The sequence below is a fragment of the Equus asinus genome, chromosome 1, assembly GCF_041296235.1.
Source record: "Equus asinus isolate D_3611 breed Donkey chromosome 1, EquAss-T2T_v2, whole genome shotgun sequence".
In the NCBI taxonomy this organism is placed as follows: Eukaryota; Metazoa; Chordata; class Mammalia; order Perissodactyla; family Equidae; genus Equus; species Equus asinus.
Genome location: NC_091790.1, coordinates 97,852,499 through 97,873,184, shown reverse-complemented (window position 1 = coordinate 97,873,184; position 20,686 = coordinate 97,852,499). Strand labels below are relative to the sequence as shown.

The 20,686-nt window shown below is 39.3% G+C and overlaps 1 protein-coding gene across 1 annotated transcript in view; it reads left to right on the top strand.

Moving 5' to 3' along the window:
• ABCA13 (ATP binding cassette subfamily A member 13) overlaps positions 1-20,686 on the top strand; it is a 416,147-nt gene that overhangs the window by 18,396 nt on the left and 377,065 nt on the right. Inside the window, exons 2-4 of the mRNA XM_014828402.3 lie at positions 2,119-2,212; positions 4,125-4,248; positions 20,344-20,498. Coding sequence (XP_014683888.3) covers positions 2,119-2,212; positions 4,125-4,248; positions 20,344-20,498 — 373 coding nt within the window. The remainder of the gene's footprint in view (positions 1-2,118; positions 2,213-4,124; positions 4,249-20,343; positions 20,499-20,686) is intronic.

The following is a 20,686-nucleotide window of genomic DNA, read 5'->3' as shown; positions in this document are numbered from 1 at the left end:
ATATTGGATTTCAGCACTTTGTTGGAGAACTGTTCATAATGAGACACTTTCTGGCACAAGAAATACTTCCTCATGAATCATTTCAAAGAGGGTAGTTTCTTTTCTTTAATTACACCAGGGACTGAAATAGTCTTTTTCACTCATGTTTTGTCTTTATGGTTTCAGGCCACATACCCTCATCTGGTCACATGTAGCGTCTATTTGGTAGTTTTCCCTGTAACATCTTTGCTGTAAGCATCTTTGCCATATAATTGGTTGTAAGGCAATTTTGCTATATAAGATAAAATAACAGGTTGACATATAAGGGAGTGTGAAAATAAGAGAGTGTAAAGATACAAATAAAGGTACAAATAAGAGAACGTCAAGCCAGATTGCGTACTACGCTAGAGAATGATAACGTATCAGTTTGCAAATCCTTTGGTGAGCACGGTCATTTCTTCCACATTTCCCGTAGAACTTTGGAACCTGTATCCGCATGTGACAAGGTGACGATATTGCCCTTCACAAAGCAATACAAAGCTCAGTTACAAATGTGCATCTGAGTATTTGGAAGCTGATACCTCTTTTAATGAACAAAGAAATTTTAACTCTAAAGAAAAAGTGTGATAGATGCCAAAAGAAGAGAGAAACCAACAAGCAAAAAACTGTGTAATATTGTGAACAAAAAGCCTTCAAAACCAAGTGCTTAGGTGCAATCCACAAAATAAAATCAGTTATTTGGGCAATATTGACATGAATCCACACACACTTTAAATGTATTCAAAAATTTTGCATTTTCATTTTTTGCAATAAAGCCTTTTAATTTTGTTATTTTTTTTTATGTTTCACTGTGTCCTTTCTAATGTCCCTCTTTTATAATTTTCCGGGTTTTATCTTTTATGGCAAAATTGCCTTACAGCCAATTGATTACGTGGCAACCATGCTTGCGGTAAAGATGCTGACAGTGAAACCACCTAGAACCATGTGCAGATCTGTTTGCTGGACCTTACGAGAGGATTGGGACAGGCAGGCTCTGGCCAGAGCAGTTTAAAGAGCGAAGGAGCTAAAGTGATAGAAGTTCCTTTTAGTTCAAAGCTTTATAACTTGGAGTCTGAGATAATAAGACACCGTCTTTCGTGTTGACTATCTTCAACTTCTTCCCCTGTAGATTTTCCAGTTTTTTTGTGCATTATTGAAGGCTTTGCCTACTTTGTGTCTAGCTATAAACTTTTGCATTTGTAAAATGGCATGAGCAGAAGTCAAGAGAAGAACATTATCCACCATAAAAACAAGTGTAGAATAATGACAATAATATTATGATAAATGGGAATTTTCTATTGATTAATTTTTCATTAGGCTATACCTTGGATATTTCTTTCCCAAATAATTAAATTCCTTGTGTCAATGGCAGTCCCTTTTCTTTTGACTTTGAAAATTCAGGGTTATGAAAATTATTGCAATCCTTAGGGGTAGCTCTTTTCTAATCTGTGTCAAGAGATTTGACTCCAATAACCTGAGTTTTAGGAGCTTGTTCCAATCTCAAGAAAGAAATTCAATATAAAAATTATTTATACACAAAAAGTGTTTAATGATAGAAGAATGTGGATTACGGTATATCCATGTGGTAAGAGTGTTATGCAACCAGTTAGATGATAGTTACGAACCTCATGTGGCAACAGTGGAAAACGTTCATCAAATGAAGCTAAATGTGTGCCACCTGCCTATCTAGAAAAATAGCTATTTGGATGGAAAAGTCATGAATGTTAAATTAATTTGAAAAATAAAAATAATTTATTTGTTGGAGTGTGAGACATATGGATGAGATTATTTGTTTAATTCCTTTTGTGTCATGAAGTGTGCAGTAAATTAAAATGTGAGAACAAAGGAAATCAGCAGAGGCCAGGTCTGGCAGGAGTAGCGCAACACTGTTGTGAATCTGCATATGGCGACAAGTGAACTGGGGCCCTCTCCGTGGGCCCCTGCCTCAAGTGATTGTCTCAGAGGCACGTAGTAGGATGACAATGATCTCCTTTAAAGGAGGCCTGATCTGGCCTCTATACCATTCTTCAAGAGGTGGAGATACCTGTAATACTTCGCAATTTATTCAAGCACTGTTTCTGTTTTTGACAATTTCCCCAGGTCCTTTCCCTTGCTGAATTCTTCTGGCCATGTATCCTGTTCTTGATTCTGACAGTCCTTCGTTTTCAAGAACCCCCCAGACACAGAGACAATTGTGAGTTGTACTTTCATTACACTTTTTGAATTACAAACCTCTGGAGGAAAAATACAGCACTCTTTCCTCTGTTCTCTATAAACTCCAAATTCTGAGTGGAACAAATGGATAGGGATTTATTGTAATATCATAATAGCTACATTTCTGGGGTATGTGCCACTAAGCATCAATTTAGTTTCTTTTTGCTCTTAAGAATGATATTCCACATGTTTGCTCAATCTAGCAGATAGATTTTTCCTTCTAAATAAATTGCTTCAATTTGGGCACAGGTATACAAGCCGTTAAAAATATAGACAGAGTATCAGTTTCCCAGCATGGTACTGATGGTGGTGATGGTGGTGGTGGTGGTGGTGACAATGATGGTGAAGATGATGATGATGATGATGGTGATGATGATGGAGATGATGGTGATGATGATGATGATTTTGATGATGGCAATGATCATGATGCTGATGGTGGTGATGCACTGATAAACCATTTTTGATTACTTACTTCTGCTCCAGGAGCTTTATCAGAAAGACCATTTTGTTTGGAAACCTCAACAGCATCCCTCTTTGATAAATGATGGTCTGTTTTGTTTCTATCAGACTTATACCACTTGAAATATGGATGTGTGATTAACTCTGAAAATGTTGTATGAATAAAGGATTATTAAGGGATGGGATTTATCTAAAATAGTATGTCACTATCCAAAATAGTGAGTTAATTTATTCACTCATTCAGCAAATATGTATTGAGTGCCTTCTTCGTCCCAGGCCTTGCTGAGAACAAAGTGGTAGACAAGGTATTTTCACTGCTCTTACAGAATTCACTGTAGGGTCAGACTATTACAATAAGGTGGGACAAGTGTCATGATGGGATTCTGTACAGGCTCCGTGTAAGCACATAGGAAAGGCGGCCAATCCATTCTAGGAAAAGACTTCTGAGGAAGTGGCAATATGAAAGTTTGTCAGAGTAAGGGTGTACAGGGGAGGAATGATCTAGGCAAGGCCGATGGCGTATGGAAAAGTGGAGCTAAAAGGAGTTTATTACAACCAAGATGCAGACATATGACTAGAGGAGTAAGCAGGGTCCAATCAATAAAGGACTTTGTATGATGTTGATGATGGTGAACTCTGAAAGAGCACTGAGGAGCCACTGGAAGGTTTCAAGCAAGGTCATAATCAGATGAGTGTGCAGATGCTGGTAGAGGCTGAATTTGAGATGAGAGGGATCAACACTGGAGAACACAAGATGAGTTGTGGTGCTCTTGAGTGACAAGGCAAGACAGGGGTACGGCCTGAAACAGGAGGAAGAGGACAGATTCAAAAGAAAAGAAGAAGGTAGGATTGACAGGAAGCATAACTGCCTGGATGTCAAGAGGAGAGGAAGGCCTCCAACTGGGACAGCTGGGTGGAGAGCGCACCCTCACTGAACTGAAGAGGCCCAGGAGTAGGGGACTTGCGGGTGCTGCGTTCAGTGTGGTCATGCTGAATTTGAGAGGCCCATCCATGAGACTGCCTGGCTGAGCTGCCTGGTCAGTCAGATTTACGAGTCTTGAGCTCACCTGGGTTTGGAAGTAGATGAGGCCACTTAAGAAGGAGAATTGCCCAGGACAAAGGTCTCCAGAAGCGTACATTCGAGGGACGAGCAGGAGTACCAGATGCTCCTGGTGGAAGGAAGTGAAGAGAATATGGAGTCTATATGGGGAGCATTTCAAGAAGGAGGCATGGCAAAGAGTGACAGATGTTGTTGCCACGTGGGTAGGAGAGGGGCTGACATGATCCATTAGATTTCGGATGCTGTTACCATTGCCAGGGGGTGTTGGAGTGGATGAACATTCTTAGGGAAGAGAAGGCTTTGCTAACTCACTAGGAATGCCATTTCTGGTACCATTTGTATGGACTCATTTCTTTCTTGCATCCACATCTAGGTTATTTGCAACCCCGGGATCTGCCCAGCCGGGGCGTGTTTCCCTTTGTCCAAGGCCTTCTTTGCAACACTGGGTCGAGGTGCAGGAATGTAAGCTATGCAGAGTCAATGGAGCACCATTTTCGGTAAGAGAAACAGAAACATCCTTTTCAGAATTCATGGGAACCTGATGCATAGAACAGGCATGATGCTTTTAGGATAGCCCCCAAAATTTGAGACAAGTCAGAGATCATGAGAAGTGCAGAATTTAGAGTTACAAAAAAATCAGTTTTATTAAATTCAGACTCACATGATCATGTCTCCAAGTATTGGCTAGCTTCCGGTAGGAGGTCGTTCCACTGCTGTTCTAAGAAGCACAAAGTGATTGCTGACTAGCAAATGCCGTTTACATGTAACAGTTTGTTTTCTGTAGGTTAAAACTCTCACTTCAAAATTACTTGCTTAGCCAACTTTTCATTTGGGTGCCAAATGCTGCCAAAACAGGTATTTGTTTGAGCCATCCACTGGGGTTTCCTACTGTGCTATTTTTGGCCAGCATCATGTTCACAGCTGAGATTGAATGAAAACAATGGTCATTCACCTCTTTCTTCTCCATCTAGCCTCTTAAATGGACTAACCCTGACTCTCTTGATGCTAAGCTGTGCCTGTGGTTGCCTATGGCACCAATTAACATGGAAGACCAAAAAGAAAGAGCAGGAGGTATTTCATTTGAGAAGAGTCGTAGTAAAGGGGATTTAACTCAGAGGATCCTGAGTGCTCCGGAAGCTTCTCTCAGTGGAGTTAGGGATAAAGGGAAGTGACTGATTTATCATGATAGATCGAATATATCAAGTATATTGGTTTTGTTTCATCTATGCTTCCAGGTACTGAACAATCTAAGACAATTAAATGTAAAGCATGTTAAAATATATGATCTTTATTTTTCACCTTAAATTACAACAAGAAATGAAAAGTTTCCAGATAATTTTGGACACATCTGGTACAATATTTATAAATAATGCTTACTTTTTTTGAGATAGTTCATATAAAAGTATAATATAAATAAAATTATTTGGAACTAGTCTAAAATCGTGACCCTAAAATATTTGATGATCTTTTTTTGTGTGTGGAAAAAGAAAGTATATAGACCTCGGTCTTTCTGGGCAGATTAGAAGATTGGAAGATTGAGGCTTCCCTGCATTTCCATTTCAGGTCTTTCTTGTATCTCTTCCTTGCTCAGGATGGGAAATTTAAACGATGTAGAAGTGGAAAAAGTTGGGCTTTGCACCAAACAATACTGGCCCTGTTTCTTTTCAGTTCTGTGACCCTGTGCAGATTACTTGACCTCTCTGAATCTGTTTCTCACTTACCTGCTTCAAGCGTTGTGAGAATTAAAGACAAAATATATAAAATGTCCAGCATAATGCATGGGGCAGAAGCTCTCCACTGATGGGAGTTAATAATAAATTCTTACGACTTTAGCTGTAAGAATAATAAAATGTTTTTCCACATCAGGAAAGAACTCTGTCCTTTTTGCTCCATCCTCCTCCACTTCAATGCTATCACTTCAGTTTGCTGAAGCTCTGGGATTATAACATACGCCTGGTGAGAGAGCTTCACGCCACATCAGAGAATGACAGTCTGTGTCATAGCATCGTCACCACGAAGCCTTTGACTCTGGTAACCAGGAATGAAATGCCCCCCGTGTCCAGCAGTACCTGAGGCTGAGGAATGAGGAATATAAAATGAAACAGAGAAAGAAAATTGTCAGGAATAAGGAAGGAAGGAAGAGAAGCAGGGACCAGGAAGAGCAAAGAGGCACACAGTTAAGCTCCCCTCTGGCTTCAGACCTGGCCTCTGGGCTGAGCATTTCTCATTTGTTTTCCTATTGGTTCAAATATGAATTCAGATGACCCTCAAAGGCATAAATAAATATTCACTTCTGATTACTCTGCTGTAACTGTCTCAGTTTACAAATATCTGAAAGCAAAATTTTCATTTCATGTCTATTAGGACATTATCTTGGTTAATTTAGTTTATGAATTTCCAAGACCTTTATGATTCCCTGAGAAAAACTCACTTTGGGCAGAAATCCCAAATTTCATCTGATCTAAGTTATGATAATGAAAATCAACTTTCTTATTCCTGGCTCTGTTACGGAGCTTCCCCTTAGCTCTGACAAGAAGATTTCAGAGCAAAAACATGAATCATGATTGACAGCAGATTAAGTGGATATTCTCACACAGTATGAGCAATCATTCCTGTTTTGTTTAAGGTAAAGGTAACAGCAACTCCTCAAAATGTTCTCTTTATAATTATTCCCCGTTATTTCCTAGTATTCTCACTTCACTATCATCGATGTTTTTATTTTTATTTTTCTCCGTTCTCAAATACGCTCAGATCCCTTGAGGATCATCTCACTGTCCCCACCTGCTTCTCACCCACTGCTTCGCAGTCTTCTTTGCTCCATGCTGCTGCTGCCTCATCTCTCGGCTTCTTGATTTGCTTTTCACTCTTTAGACACGTTTTAGAGTGTTTTCCAAACTTTAGAGTCTCTATTTTATAATTTTCCCTATGCCTGGGTCCAGCTTCTTTACAAGTAGCTGAATCCTCTTCGCCCATCCAAAGTGGCTAAGAATTTGATCCTTGTTTCTTAAAAGGCTTTTCTGACGTGGAGGAGGACCGACACCAGAGGCAGAATTAAGAAGGATGCTTTCTGTGCTCATTGTCCCATCCCTACCCCTTGGGACCCTTCTAGGATTATCAGTACTTCCCTTCCCCTCCTCAGCTTCACCAACCTTTCTCCTATCACCGTCCCCTCCCTCCTCCTTTCCCATAGGCAGACCGCTGCCCCAGTGGTCACAGGTCCCTCCTCCCGAGGAAACTCCACAGCCTCTGAGCAGCTTCCTTCTTGGCGTCTCTGTGGAGCACAGTGTTAGAAGTCATTCCTTCTTGACATCCTCTCTTGCCTGGACTTGTTCCACCAGATCAGGGATTACTGTGGTTTATTCTGTTTCGGTTTCTTCTCTGCCTCCCCTGACCCCTCCTGGCCTTGGAAAAGAAGGCAGCACAGTCAGGGTGTTCAGAGATGGTGTGCCCTCAGAACCACCTTCTGGGGACATTGAAGCTTTAAGAAAATAGAAGTATTTCTTTTCACACCCAGTTGGAGGGTCTGGCCTGTTGCACTGATTGACTCTTGGCCCTGCCTCTAGCTTAGTCTCTGGCTTTTTGCCCCCTTTTCTCTTCCTAAGAAGCCACCGAGGAAAGACAATTTTGCATTGTCCTCAGGTTTATTTCTAGGCCCCTTTTAATAGGTTAGCGAAGAGCTGGCTCACAGGTTTGAGTGATGCACAAGGGGAAGAAACCAGCCTCTGAGCCAAGAGGCGCCCTCTCTCTGACTCGGCCACTTCCTGGATGAGGAAGTGCTCCTTATCACGCGGTAACACAGATATTCCTGTCTACCCATGCACAGTGTACCGCATTACAGGGCTGGTCCCCTGGATCGCTCTAGTGCCCAGCCTGAGGTGCCTCTTGGTAGAATATAAGAACTTGGGGAATCAGGAGTGTTCTGCTATTTTTTACTCATAATTTTCTCCCCCAGTAATATTGGTTTTATATTATTACCCTGTGTTTATTATTTTAGTTTAGTTTAAGGAATTCTTCCCTGCTTTAGGTCATAAGGATAATTTCCTACATTATCTTTAAAGTTATTACCATTTTTCCTTTCATATTGTAGGGGAGGAAGGCATATTCCTCTACCCCCTGGGTTTTTCTAGCTGGTCTAAGAATTTAATTGACATGAGCCAGAATAACAGGAGAAAATTAAACAAATTTAATGCCACGTATACATAGAAGAAACTCAGGAAGACTGAGTAACTCACCAAAATGGCCAAAGCCACTGTTTTAAATACCGTCTTCAGCTAAAGACAAGAGGATGTGTGGGTTAGTGGTTTGAGACTTTATAGGGGAGGAAGGCAATTCACATGCAGAGGGAAAAGCAAATGTTTGCCATGCCTTGCAAGGACAATGGGACATGGAGAGGACTTTGATCAAATGGGCCTTGTTGGTTCCTCCCTGTCTGCCACACCTACTTCATATTATACTGTAGTTCTCTATGGTGATAGCTCCTGCCTGGAACGGGCTGTCTGTCTCAAATTCTTTTAGGCAGTTAGGGGTAAGGTCAAAGTTTCTTCCTGAGTCTTTTTTTCTTAAAAATAATCAAGCCTCAGAGACACATTTTGCGGTGGCCAATTCTGATCCCCTGCAACTTATAAATGTTGAATTCATCTGGGCTTTACGTCTAGGGTATAGTGATGATCCAATTACATTTTCCCATTTGAATAAGCACTTGTTTTAGTTTCACTCAATAAACAATTCATCCATTTTCCACTGATCCGTAGCCCCACTCTGACATGAAGCAAGTGTTCCTATTCACCATGTCTGTTTCTGACTTCAGTGGTCCATCAAGCCGTCCCTGAACCATACCTCAATGTCTTTCTTACCGTAGCTTCCTAATGTCCTGATGTCTGATACAGTAAATATGCCTACTTTGCTCTTCTCCTTTAGGGACGATTTGGTTCTTCCATAGAAATTTTACAAACTTGTTGTCAGAGTCAATGAAAAAACTCTAATGGGATTTTAATTGGAGTTGCATTGAATCCCATGATCATGATACATCATGTCGTTTTTAGGTCTTTCTTAGTGTCTTTCAGCATAACTTTATGATATTTTTCTATAGAGGTCGTGCGTATCTTTGTTAAATTTTTCTAGTTACTTTGATTTTTCTTGCTACTGAAAATGGTATCTTTTTAAAAGTATGTCACTGATTATTCCTCATGTTATGGAAATAAAATTAACCTTTAAAAATCAACTTTATTGATCTATACAATAATATTTAAGAGTACATTTCAGTAGGTTTTGACATGTTTATGCTCCTAGGTAACTTCCACCATGATCAAGATATAGAACATTTCCATTATCCCCCCAAATTCTCTGTGGTCCATCCCAGTCCAATCTGCCTCACTTTTACCCCCTGTCCAGACCCAGGCAACACTGCTTTTTGTCCCCTAGATTAGATTTAGATTTGTCTTTTACTGAATTTCATATACAAGATATGTCTTTAGTGTCTGGCTTCTTTCACCCAGCAAAATATTTTGAGATTTATCCATGTTTTGTATGTATCAGTAATTCCTTCCTTTTTAAATAGCAAAGTACTATTCTATTGTTTAGATATGCCTCAATTTGTTTATCCATTCACCACTCATTGCTGATCATTTGGGTTATTTCCTGTTTTGGCTGTTTATAAATAAAGATGTTATGAACTTAAAAAATAAGTCTTTGTGTAGCCAGATATATTTATTTTTCTTGGTTAAACACCTAGGAGTAGAGTTGTTAGGATAAATGTTTAGTGTATGTTTAGCTGTATAATAAATTTCCAGGCTGTTTTCCAAAGTGGTCATACAATTTTGCAACCTTCCCATCAATATATGAGAGTTCTGTTTGCTCTGCATCCTTGTCAACACTTGTATTGTGCTTGTCTCTTTATTTTAGCCATTCTAATGGTTGTGTCACATGATCTTACTGTAGTTTTAACCTCCATGTCCTTAATCATGAATGATGTTGACATCTTTTCATGTGTTTATTGCCCATTTGAAGTTTTTGTGTTTGAAGTGGTTGTTTAAATCTTTTTGTAGTTAATTTTTAAATACTTAACTTTTGGTTTTATTGAATTCTTAGAGTTCTTTAAATATTCTGATTATAAGTCTTTTATCAGAAATCTGTATTGTGACTATTTTCTTCCAGTTTGTGACTTTCCTTTTGAAGAGCAGAGGTTTTTCCAATTTCCAAATACAATTTATCAATTTTTTTCTGTTTCTGTTTGTGCTTTTTGTATTTTTCTTTAACAAAGAAATGCTTGCCTAACAGAAGATCATTAAGATTTCCTCCTATAATTTCTTTTAGAACTTTTATAGTTTAGGCTTCTGTTCAGATGTACAATCCATTTTTAGCTAATTTTTGCATTTGAGGAGACATTAAGTGTTGAGATTTATCTTCTTACATATGAATATCCAGTTATTCTAGTACAATTTGTTGAAAAGATTATCCTAGGCCCATTAAACTGAACTGGCATCTTTATTGAAAACCCGTTGATCTGACAATAGTAGGTCGGTCTGTTTTTGGTCTCCTATTTCATTGATCTTTTTGACTAGCCTTAGGCCAGTATTCTCAAAAACTCCAGCTTTAGAGAAAGTCTTGACATCAGGCACTATAAGTCCTTCAATTTTGTTCTTTTTTCCAAAATTATTCTAGCCCTTTTAGGCCTTTTGGATTTCCATATAAATTTGAAATTAGCTTGTTTATTTCTACAAAAAAGCCTGCTAGGAGTTTGATTGGGATTACATTTTTTAAAAGCATCCTTACAGGGATTTAATTCACGTACCATAAAATTGACCCATTTAAAATATACAATTCAACAGTTTTAGTACACAGAGTTGTGCAACCATCACCACAATTAATTTTAGAAAATTGTCATCATCCAGAAAGAAAACAAGCCGATCTCATAAGGCTACATTCTGTATGATTCAATTTATATAAATTTATATAATTATATACAGTATAATTTACATATCCATTAACATTCACTCCCATTTTTTTCCTGATCTCCCTATTTCTATCCTTGGCATTCACTAATCTACTTTCTGTCTCTATAGATTTGACTGTTCTGGACATTTTGTAGAAATTAAATTATACAACTTGTGAGTTTTTTTGTAACTGTCATTTTTCACTTCGCATAATGTCTTGAAGGTTCATTCATGTTACAGCATGTGTCAGTACTTCGTTCTTTTGAATCAGTCACTTGATTTTGAATATGCATATACAAGTTTTTGTATGGACTTGTGTTTCATTTTTCTTGAGTATATGCTAAGTCATTTGATAATTGTATGCTTAATATTTTAATGAACCATCAGACTATTTTCCAAAGTGACTCCATCCTTTTGCCCTGTCACCAGCAGTGTATGACGGTTCAGTTTCTCCATATTTTCACGAGTACTTGTATTTCTGTCTTTTAGATTATAGCCATCCAGGTGGGTATGAAGTGATATCTCATTATGGTTTTGAATTACTTTTTCCTGATGGTTAATGATGTTGACAATCTTTTTATGTGCTTATTGGCCATTTGTATATCTTCTTTGGAGAAGTGTCTATTCAAATACTTTGCCCATTTTTAATTGGGTTATCCGTCTTTTTATTAGTGAGTTTTAAGACTCCTTTACATATCTGGACACAAGTCCCTTATCAGATACATGATATGCACATATTTTTTCCCCCATTTTGTTGGTTGTCTTTCCACTTTCTTAATTGTATCCTTTGAAGCACAAAGTTTTTATTTTGATGAAGTCCCACTTATCTGTTTTTTCTTTTGTTGCTTGTGCCTTTGGTGTCATATCTAAAAAGCTTTGTGTAACCCATGATCATGAAGATTTACTTCTATGTTTTCTCTAAGAGTTTTAGCTCCTACATTTTGGTCTATGATCCATTTTGAGTTGAGTTTTGTGTACGGTGTGAGGAAGGGGTCCAACTTCATTCTTTGGCAAATGGATGTCCAGTTGTCCCAGGGAATTACATTTAATCTATAGATTAGTTGGGAGAGAATTGGTATCTTAAGATGAGTCTTCTAATTCATGAGCGGGATATCTCTCTCTGCTTATCTAAGTTTCTTGAATTTCTCTCAGGAGTATTTTTGTAGTTTTTAAGTTTTATACACATTTTGTTAAATGTATTCTTAAGTAGTTCATGTTTCTTGGTATTGTTTTTAAATTTTAAATATCAGTTATAGTGGCTGTTTTCCTTTTTTGAGGAAGATTAGCCCTGAGCTAACCGCTGCCAATCCTCCTCCCTTTGCTGAGGAAGACTGGCCCTGAGCTAACATCCATGCCCATCTTCCTCCACATTATATGTGGGATGCCTACTACAGCATGGCATGCCAAGTGGTGCTGTGTCCACATCCGGGACCCAAACTGGCAAACCCCTGGCTCCCAAAGCAGAACATGCACACTTAACCGCTGTGCCACTGGGCCAGTCCCTCTAGTGGCTTTTTAATACATCATTTAGGATTTTTTATGTACATAATCATATCATCTGGAAATACAGTTTTATTTCATCTTTTCTTACCTGGATGCTTTTTATTTCTTTTATTTAGAGTTTAATTTGTTTTTTCTTTACTTACTTCTTTATGTTCAGCTGTAGATCATTGATTTTAGACCTTTTCTAGTATAAAGATTAAAAGCCTCATAATTCTTTCTCAGCACTGCTTTCTTGCATCTCACAAATTTTGATACACTGTATTGTCCTTTGCATTAAGTTCAAAATATTAACTGATTTCCACTGTGGTTTCTTCTTTGACTCAGAGTTATTTGTAGGTTAGATGTTTAATTTTTAAGTATTTGAAGCTTTCCTTGAAATCTTTTTATTACTAATTTATACTTGATTCCACTGTGATTGGAGAACTCTATGTGATTGAGGTCTTTTTAAATTTGCTGGGAGTTGTTTTGTGGCCCTAGCACGTGGTCTCCTTTGATGACTATTTAATGTGTACTTGAAGAGACTGCCTTCTGCTGGGGTTGGGTGGAGTGTTGCTTAAGTTTTCAATACCTTTACTGATTTTCTGTCTCCTTGTTCTATAAATAATCAAGAAAGGAATTTAAATCTCCAATGGTAATTGTGGATTTTTCTGTTTTTCTTTTCAGTTCTATTGTTTTTGCTTCATTCACTTTGAACCTCTGGTATAAGTGCATACACATTAGGATTGTTAAATCTTCTTCATTGATTCATTTATCATGATATAAAATAATATATATGTTATACAGATGATATCATACATTATACTGTATATGCAATGTATCGTGTAATATGTGATACATAATATATAATTACATTATAATATAATTTTATAATATTATATACATTATATAACACATTACATTATAATACACAATATTTAATATATAATGATATACAATCTCTTTATCCCTGGTTCTAGTCCATGTTTTGAAGCCTACTTTGTTTGATACTTATATAGACACTATAGCTGTCTTTTGATTAGTGTTTCATGATGTATCTTTTTCCATCTTTTTACTTTTTGGCTCTCTTTGTCTTTATATTTAAAATTTACACAGCATGTAGTTTGTTCTTTCTTTATCATCCAGTCTAACAATCTTTGCTTTTCAATGTATAGACCATTTATATTTACTATATTGGATTTATGTATTGCCACTTGTTTTCAACTTCTGCCATCTCTTCTTTACTCCTATTTTTCTTTTTATTGCCTTTGTTTATATAAATTGAATATTTCTTATTATTTCATTTTTCTTTACTATTGACTTATTAACTATACCTTTTTGTCGTATTTTTCTAATGGTTAATAGTGTACATATATCTGTACGAGTGATTCCTAGAAGCAGAATTGTAAGTAAAGAGCTAAATACATTTTTGATTTTGATGGTCTTTTCCAAATGCTCCTTTATGGGATTGTAATTTTCTATATTCGATCTTCCAAAATATGAGGCTATCTCTTTCCTCAGTGAGGCCAATAGATGGTCTTGTTGAACCTTCAGATTTCTGCCAATTTCTCGATGAGAAATGGATCTCAGTGTAATTTTAATTGCATTTTCTTATTAAAGGGGGTGTTGAACCTATTTTTATATCTCTATGTACAATTTATATTTATTTTCCTGTGAAATATTTATTCATATCTTTTGTCCATTTTTCTCTTGGTTAATTATTTTTCTTCTTGATTTCTAGAGGCTTTTTACATATTAAGGAGTTAAACACTTTGTCTGTGATATGAGTTGTAAATATTCTTTCCTGAGTTTTTCATTTATTTTTTGCTTTGCTTATTTTTACATTTTCATTTGGAAATAATTGTAGACTCAAAGGAAGTTGCAAGGGGCTGGCCTCATGGTCAAGTGGTTAAGTTTGTGTGCTCTGCTTTGGCAGCACATGGTTCCCTGGTTCAGATCCTGAGTGTGGGCCTAGCACCTCTCATCAAGCCATGGAGAGGCAGTGTCCCACATAGAAGAACTAGAAGAATCTACAGCTAGGATATACAGCTATGTACTGGGGGGGCTTGGGGAGAAAAAAAAGAGGAAGATTGGCAACAGGTATTAGCTCAGCGCCAATCGTCCTCACCACACACAAAAAAAATGTTAAGGGAAAAAAAACAACCTTTGGGCTGGCCCAGTGGCACAGCAGTTAAGTTTGCACATTCCGCTTTGGCAGGCTGGGGTTTGCTGGTTCAGATCCCAGGTGTGTTCCTATGCACCACTTGTCAAGCCATGCTGTGCAGGCATCCCGCATATAAAGTAGAGGAAGATGGGCACAGATGTTAGCTCAGGGCCAATCTTCCTCAGCAAAAAGAGGAGGATTGGCAGTAGATGTTAGCCCAGGGCTAATCGTCCTCAAAAAACAAAACAAAACCAAAAACCTAATTTAACAACAAAAAAAAATGAAGTTCCAGTATAGTACATCGAGTCCAGCTTCCTCAAATAGTGACATCATATATAACTATTACAGTACCAAAATCAGGAAATTGATTAGTACAATACTGTTAAGTAGACTATAGGTCTTATTCAGCTTTTACATGCACTCATGTGTGTGTGTGTGTGTGTATTGCTATGCAATTTGATCTCTTGTATAGGTTCATGTAACCACCGCCACAATCAATATTTATCTTGATCACACAATCATTATTAATATCTTGAATCCATTGATCAACACAAAGAAACTCCCTCATGCTATTCCTGATTGTCACACTCACCCCTGTATCTTATCCCCAGTAACAACTAATCTGTTCTATGCCTTTATAGTTTTGTCATTTTGAGATATAACTATATATAAATTATACTGTGTATTGTTATATAAATTGAATTATGCAGAAGGTAGTCTTATGAAATTGGCTTTTTTCCACTAATAATGATGATTTTAACATCCATCCATCTTGCTGCATGTGCCAGCTCTTCATTCTTATTGCTGAACAGTATTCCAATTTAAGGGTTTTGTATTTTTTGCCTGGGAAGTTTCACCCTGAGCTAACATCTGTTGCCAGTCTTCCTCTGTTTTGTATATGGGTTGTCACCACAGCATGGCCACTGATGAGTGGTGTAGGTCCATGCCTGGGAATGGAACCCGGGCCCCTAGAGCAGAGTGTGCCAAACTTAACCACAGGCCACTAGCGTTGGCCCCCAGTTTATGTTTTAATAGAAATACTTTTTAAAAATTATTTTATTGGCAGTTTTTAAATAGCTGAAAATTTTTCTGTGTCAATGAAAAACTAAGGCCAATAAATAGAATTTTCTTATACCCAGAGCCAAAGCTGTCCAATACTGGTGGTGCAATCTCTTTCCATTGATATTTTACAAGAGATTTATGAAATGGTTAGAATTTGAATTAACTGTGTTTCTTAGAGGCGCTCACCTATCACTTGGGGGCTCTTTCCTTCATGGCAAGACAGACTATGGAGTGAGACCTGCTCCCTTTAGCTCCTCTTTCCCAGCTAACCCTGAAATTAGCCACAGAGCTCTTCATTTTGAGGGCTGGGCTGGAAATGCCTGGTGAGAAGCAAGCAGAGGGAACCAAGAGTGTGTTGGAGGCGGAGATTCTGAAGTCCCATTAAATACTCCCAGCCAATGTATCTAGCCTGGAGTTTGGATTATTTTTCAATAGACCTAAAGAGAGTCTCAGAGATTTCTTGCTCTCCTTCTTTCCTCACCTGGGGCTTCTCAGACGTTGTCTCTCCTTTAGACCCCAGACCTATTACCAGTTTCAAAAACCACTTCATCCTTGAAGGATCTTTCAAGCACCTGCCCTGAATCAGAGGTGGGCAGCGAGGGCAGGGTCAGCCCCTGGCAAGCCTTCCTCACGGCAAGGCAGCTGATCTCCAGATATTTCCTCCCTGGCCCCGAGGAAGGGGAGCAGTATGTGAATCACGCAAAACAGCGTTCCTAGGAGAATTATTTTTGCCTTTACATCTGGTTGTCTTAAAATAATTCGAATTCTGTAAAAGTTGTCTTATTTGTAAACTAATTAGAAAAATTAACACAAATTGTGGCAGAAACAATAATCCTATTGCTTGCTTATTCCTGCAGCTCTTATGCTGAAAATGGGTCTCTCCCAGCATTAGCTGTATTATTACTAACCTTTATTCCGATCTCCAGAGAGCTGAGTGCTGGACTCTGTGCTAAGATTTTGCCTAGATTCCCTCTGCTGACCCTCCACCAACTCTATTAGGTGGATTATATTCTGATCTTATTTTAACGATGATTTTCCAAGGGAGACGCTGCTTGGAAAACATTTTGAATTCAAGGGAACCCTCAGCTGCTCTTAGTTTCCTCATCAGCAGACTGAAGGCTGGGCCTCGGCAATTCCTCCCACTTCTGATGTTCTCATGTCCTTCACCGGAATCGCAGGAGCGTTGTTGCTAGATGCCACGTTTGGTTCCCGGCCCTTTGAGATGGTGGTTTCATTACTAGTCTGAGGGCTGAGAAAGAAGTTCAGTCACCTGCTAAGTAGCCTTTTCTTGTGACCAGCCTCCCCCACCCCCCAAATCTTCTTTGTTCCCCCCTTCCTTTCACAACTCCTTTCATTCCTGGCAAGGCCAAATGTTACACAATAAAAGGTCAAAGAAAGAATTGGACACAGGAAGGAGGAAATTGCTCTCCACCCAAATCGTCTTACAGTACTGGGATTTCCCTGGACTCCGGAATTTTTTCTCTCTCTCTCACACACACAAATGAACATTTAATCCAGGATTTTCTATATATTTTTTCCGCTATAAATATGTCTCATGTTGGTAATAGTTCTTAATCTGGTCTTAAGGACAAATTGAGGTACTTTTGAAATACTAATTAGAAAAAGAACATAAAACCAGTTCATTGTTATGGGGAAGTCACCTTGGCTTACATTAGTCTCTATAATCTGATAATTCTGTGGATTCCCCGGAGAGCCCCACGTGTGGGTGAGGCTGGAGAGTTTGCATCACGGTCCACAGCATCCAGGGGTCACTTCTATCCTTTAATTTGAGGCCACAACAGAAGCAATCACTGATTTCTCATTGTGCTGTTGGAGTTCTCACCCACTCAAGGCAAAGGCCACAGTTTAAAAGGTGAGATATCTGTAGAGCGTAACAGAAAGTGATGGAGCCAGCGCTCGGCTACCTGGGCTCACCTGCCTCTGCCCCTTCAGTGCCTCTGCTTTTAGCAAATTCACTTTGATTCTTGGGGCCTCATTTTTTCATCTCTAGTGGACTGTGACCTGAAAGGCACTGGATTTATTTTATTCATCACTCAGTGTTTGTGGAACCCAGTCTGACTTCATTATAGGATGTGGAGATTAAACAGTGATGTTTGTGGGAGGAATCAGGCAAGCTCTGTGATTATTTCAGGGAAGATTTACCTGTTCACAGTTGTTACTTTGTGTTCACAATGTTCTATAATTTGTAAAATAAAGGAATTGGGATTTTAAGAAACCTAATAGCTTCTGTAACTTTCCAATCAGGAAAAATTGCCCTCCATTTTAGTTTTTTTCCTCTTGGATGTGCTGAATGCAATTGGAACCTAGTTACTTCAACAAGCTTCCAGCAACTTGTGAAATGATTTCCTATTTTATTTTAAATCAGTAGTTTCTTACTGATTAAAAATAAATTCTCACTGAATTTGAGATTAGATGTAGGCTGTGCTGATTTCAAAGGTCATGAGAATGTTTTCTCTTGTTTACTAGTAACAATATTTTTTTTCTCCTATACATGATAAAGTTAAGGAAAATATAGCAATTTTATCATCATTTCCCAATTAGAATTACGTAATGTGCATTTTCCCAGACCAGGAGGTTAGTCCGTGGATCCTGTGTATCAGAACCACTACGAGGTGTGGGTTGAAACGCAGATTCCTGGGCAGCCTCTAGACAATGGGTGGGTGGTGACCCAGAGTCTGTACTTTAACAAGCTTCCCTTGGTGGTCCATCAGCATACTGGAGTCCGACCACGTCTGCAGGAGTCGATTTCTAGGAGCCTCATTTTTAAAGACAAAGGAAATCCTTTCCACAACATAGGCTGTCATGCGTTTAACTATTCTTCTGTAATCGGACATTTACATCGTTCCTGTATTTTTCTCTTTTGGATAGTTGCTCTGATAAACATTACTGTTTATACATTTTACGTTTGTTATTATCTTCTGGGAGTAAAATTACTCAAAGCTAAAATAGAATTAAAAGTAAGTGAACAAAACTGGAGAAGATATTGCTTACAAATGTGACAAATGTGACAAAAGGATACTATGTTTAAAGCATAAAGAAGACAGTGAACAGGCCAGTAGAAAACCAGACAAAGGCCCTGAGCATCCATCTGCAGCGGACCTCCCTCCTTCATCCAGACCCTGTGTCAAGGGCTCTGACTTCTCTCCTTGGTGTCCAGTGGGCATCCCAAACTTGGATGTCACTGACGCCTCCATTCCCACTCCACACAGCAGTCCTTCTCTCATGAGGAGGAGGTGCCACCTTCCACCGCTACCGGGCAGTCCTCCAAGATGCCCTGTCCCAAAAGCTCCCCATCCTCATGGTGCCCATGATTTATTCTAATGAATTGTGTAAGACACGCAGACATGGAAGTGACCATCTGGAGAGTCCCTTGCTGTCTCTAGCAATTGAGTTGCCCTAGGATGGGCTGTCCCTCCATGGTCAGTGGTCATTAAGGCCCAGATTTCAGTTTTACCTGGTAAAGATCTGCTGCCTGATGTGCACAGAAGCCAATACCATAGCACTGGCTTTTGAGAAAAGAAAAGGCTTTATTGCGAGGTTGACCAGCAAGGAGATAGGAGGCAAGGCTCTTAAATCTGTCTCCGTGAACCAAGGTTTGGAGCAAAATTTAAGGAGTTAGGAGCTACTAAGCTGCAGCTGGGCCCATGTAAGCTGATTGGCTGGTCTCAAATCAGTAATCAAGCTACTCGGGCTGCTGGAAGCCTGATTTTCCTTATTGAAGGCCGGGGTCATCCTAGGGCTGTGGGTTCCCGCCTAGCAGGTGCACAGGGCCGTCTCTGTTATTGAGCAAGATTTGATTAGCCAACAATCTATTTTAAGGAAGCTCAACTATTTTAAGCTGGTCAGTGTCTTATGTGCCATTTCAAAAGCCTCAGAATACAGAAAATAAAAGACATGGTTAACACACTCCACATCCAGTTCATTAAAGGTCCTCTCAGACTGCTTCCAGAATGGACTTGAGACCGTCCACTTCCTTTCTCCAAAGCCTTTTCACTGTTTGCTCGTTTCTACCCTGTCCTTCTGAATCTGCCTCTGCCCTGGAACCAGAGGGCTCTTTTAGAATTGAGATCAGACTAAGTGGTCCCCGGTGACGCCTGTCCCAGCTCCCCACTGTTCCTTCCCTGACTGGGCTCCATGTCCTGTGGCCACTCCCCACACCACAAGAATCTCTCTCTTCCATCCTTTCTCTCCTTCCCTCTCTCTCTCTCACTCTTTCTCTTTCACTCTCCTTCCCTCTGGCTCTCTCCCTTTCTTCTCTTTCCCTCTCTTTCTGTCCCTCTCTGTGTGTTTCTCTCTCACCTCAGCCACCCTCACCTCTGGGCCTTTGCACGTGCTTCCTCTAACCAACCCGCACCCCACACTTCTTCCTATTGCCCCACCATTTTGTTTTTCAGGTTTTGGCCCAGCATGGCCACCTCTCAGGCCTGCCATGAGCACCCTCTCTACAACAGACTTTTCCACTCACTCCTATCTCATCACTGGGTTGGTTTTCCTGGTACCCTTTACCTCACCCTGTAATTATGAGCATATCTGTTCATTTATCTCCTATCTCCTCCGTTTGCAGGGATGGGGTCTGTTCTGTTCCTGGTATGTTTATTACCAGCACTTCACACAAGGCAAGCCGTATGACATGTGTTGAATCAATGACAAAAAATGAAATGTCTAATAAGCATAAAATAGTTGAGCTTCACAGATAATACAGATTGAGAACAATTTTCTAATTTTAAATCAGCAAAGGTTTTTTTCAGTGATAGTTTCCATTCTGATAGAGGGTTGAGTAAAATGGACTCGTAAGGGCGGTTGGTGGAAAGGTAAATTGGTACAAGTTTAGTCGGAAACACTCTGGCACTGGGTATCAAGAACCTTAAAAACCCTAAGGAAATCTGTTCTTGGAAAAGAGTTCTACTTGTGGTATTTATTCCATTTATTTAAAGTTCGTCTAGGTTCCAAACCACAGCTGGCCATCACAAGAAGTTCAATGACCTGGCCTTCTTAAAAGAGACACAGGACCTTGCTGAGGAAATTAATGAAATGATGGACAAGGCAAAAAACTTGCAAAAACTTTGGATAGAAAGATCCAAGACTCCAGGCAAGTAACCCTCTCCTCACTGAAAATCGCCTGCCAGGACCCAGGCCAGGCAGGGCTCCCGGGGCTGTAAGGACCCAGAATGTCTCTAAAAGCCTATTCACGTTTTAGCCTCCTTATTGCACTAGGCTGTCATTGTGGACCTTAGCAAAAGGGGCACCCTCCATGGGGAGGCCCAGCCCCTGGGCTGG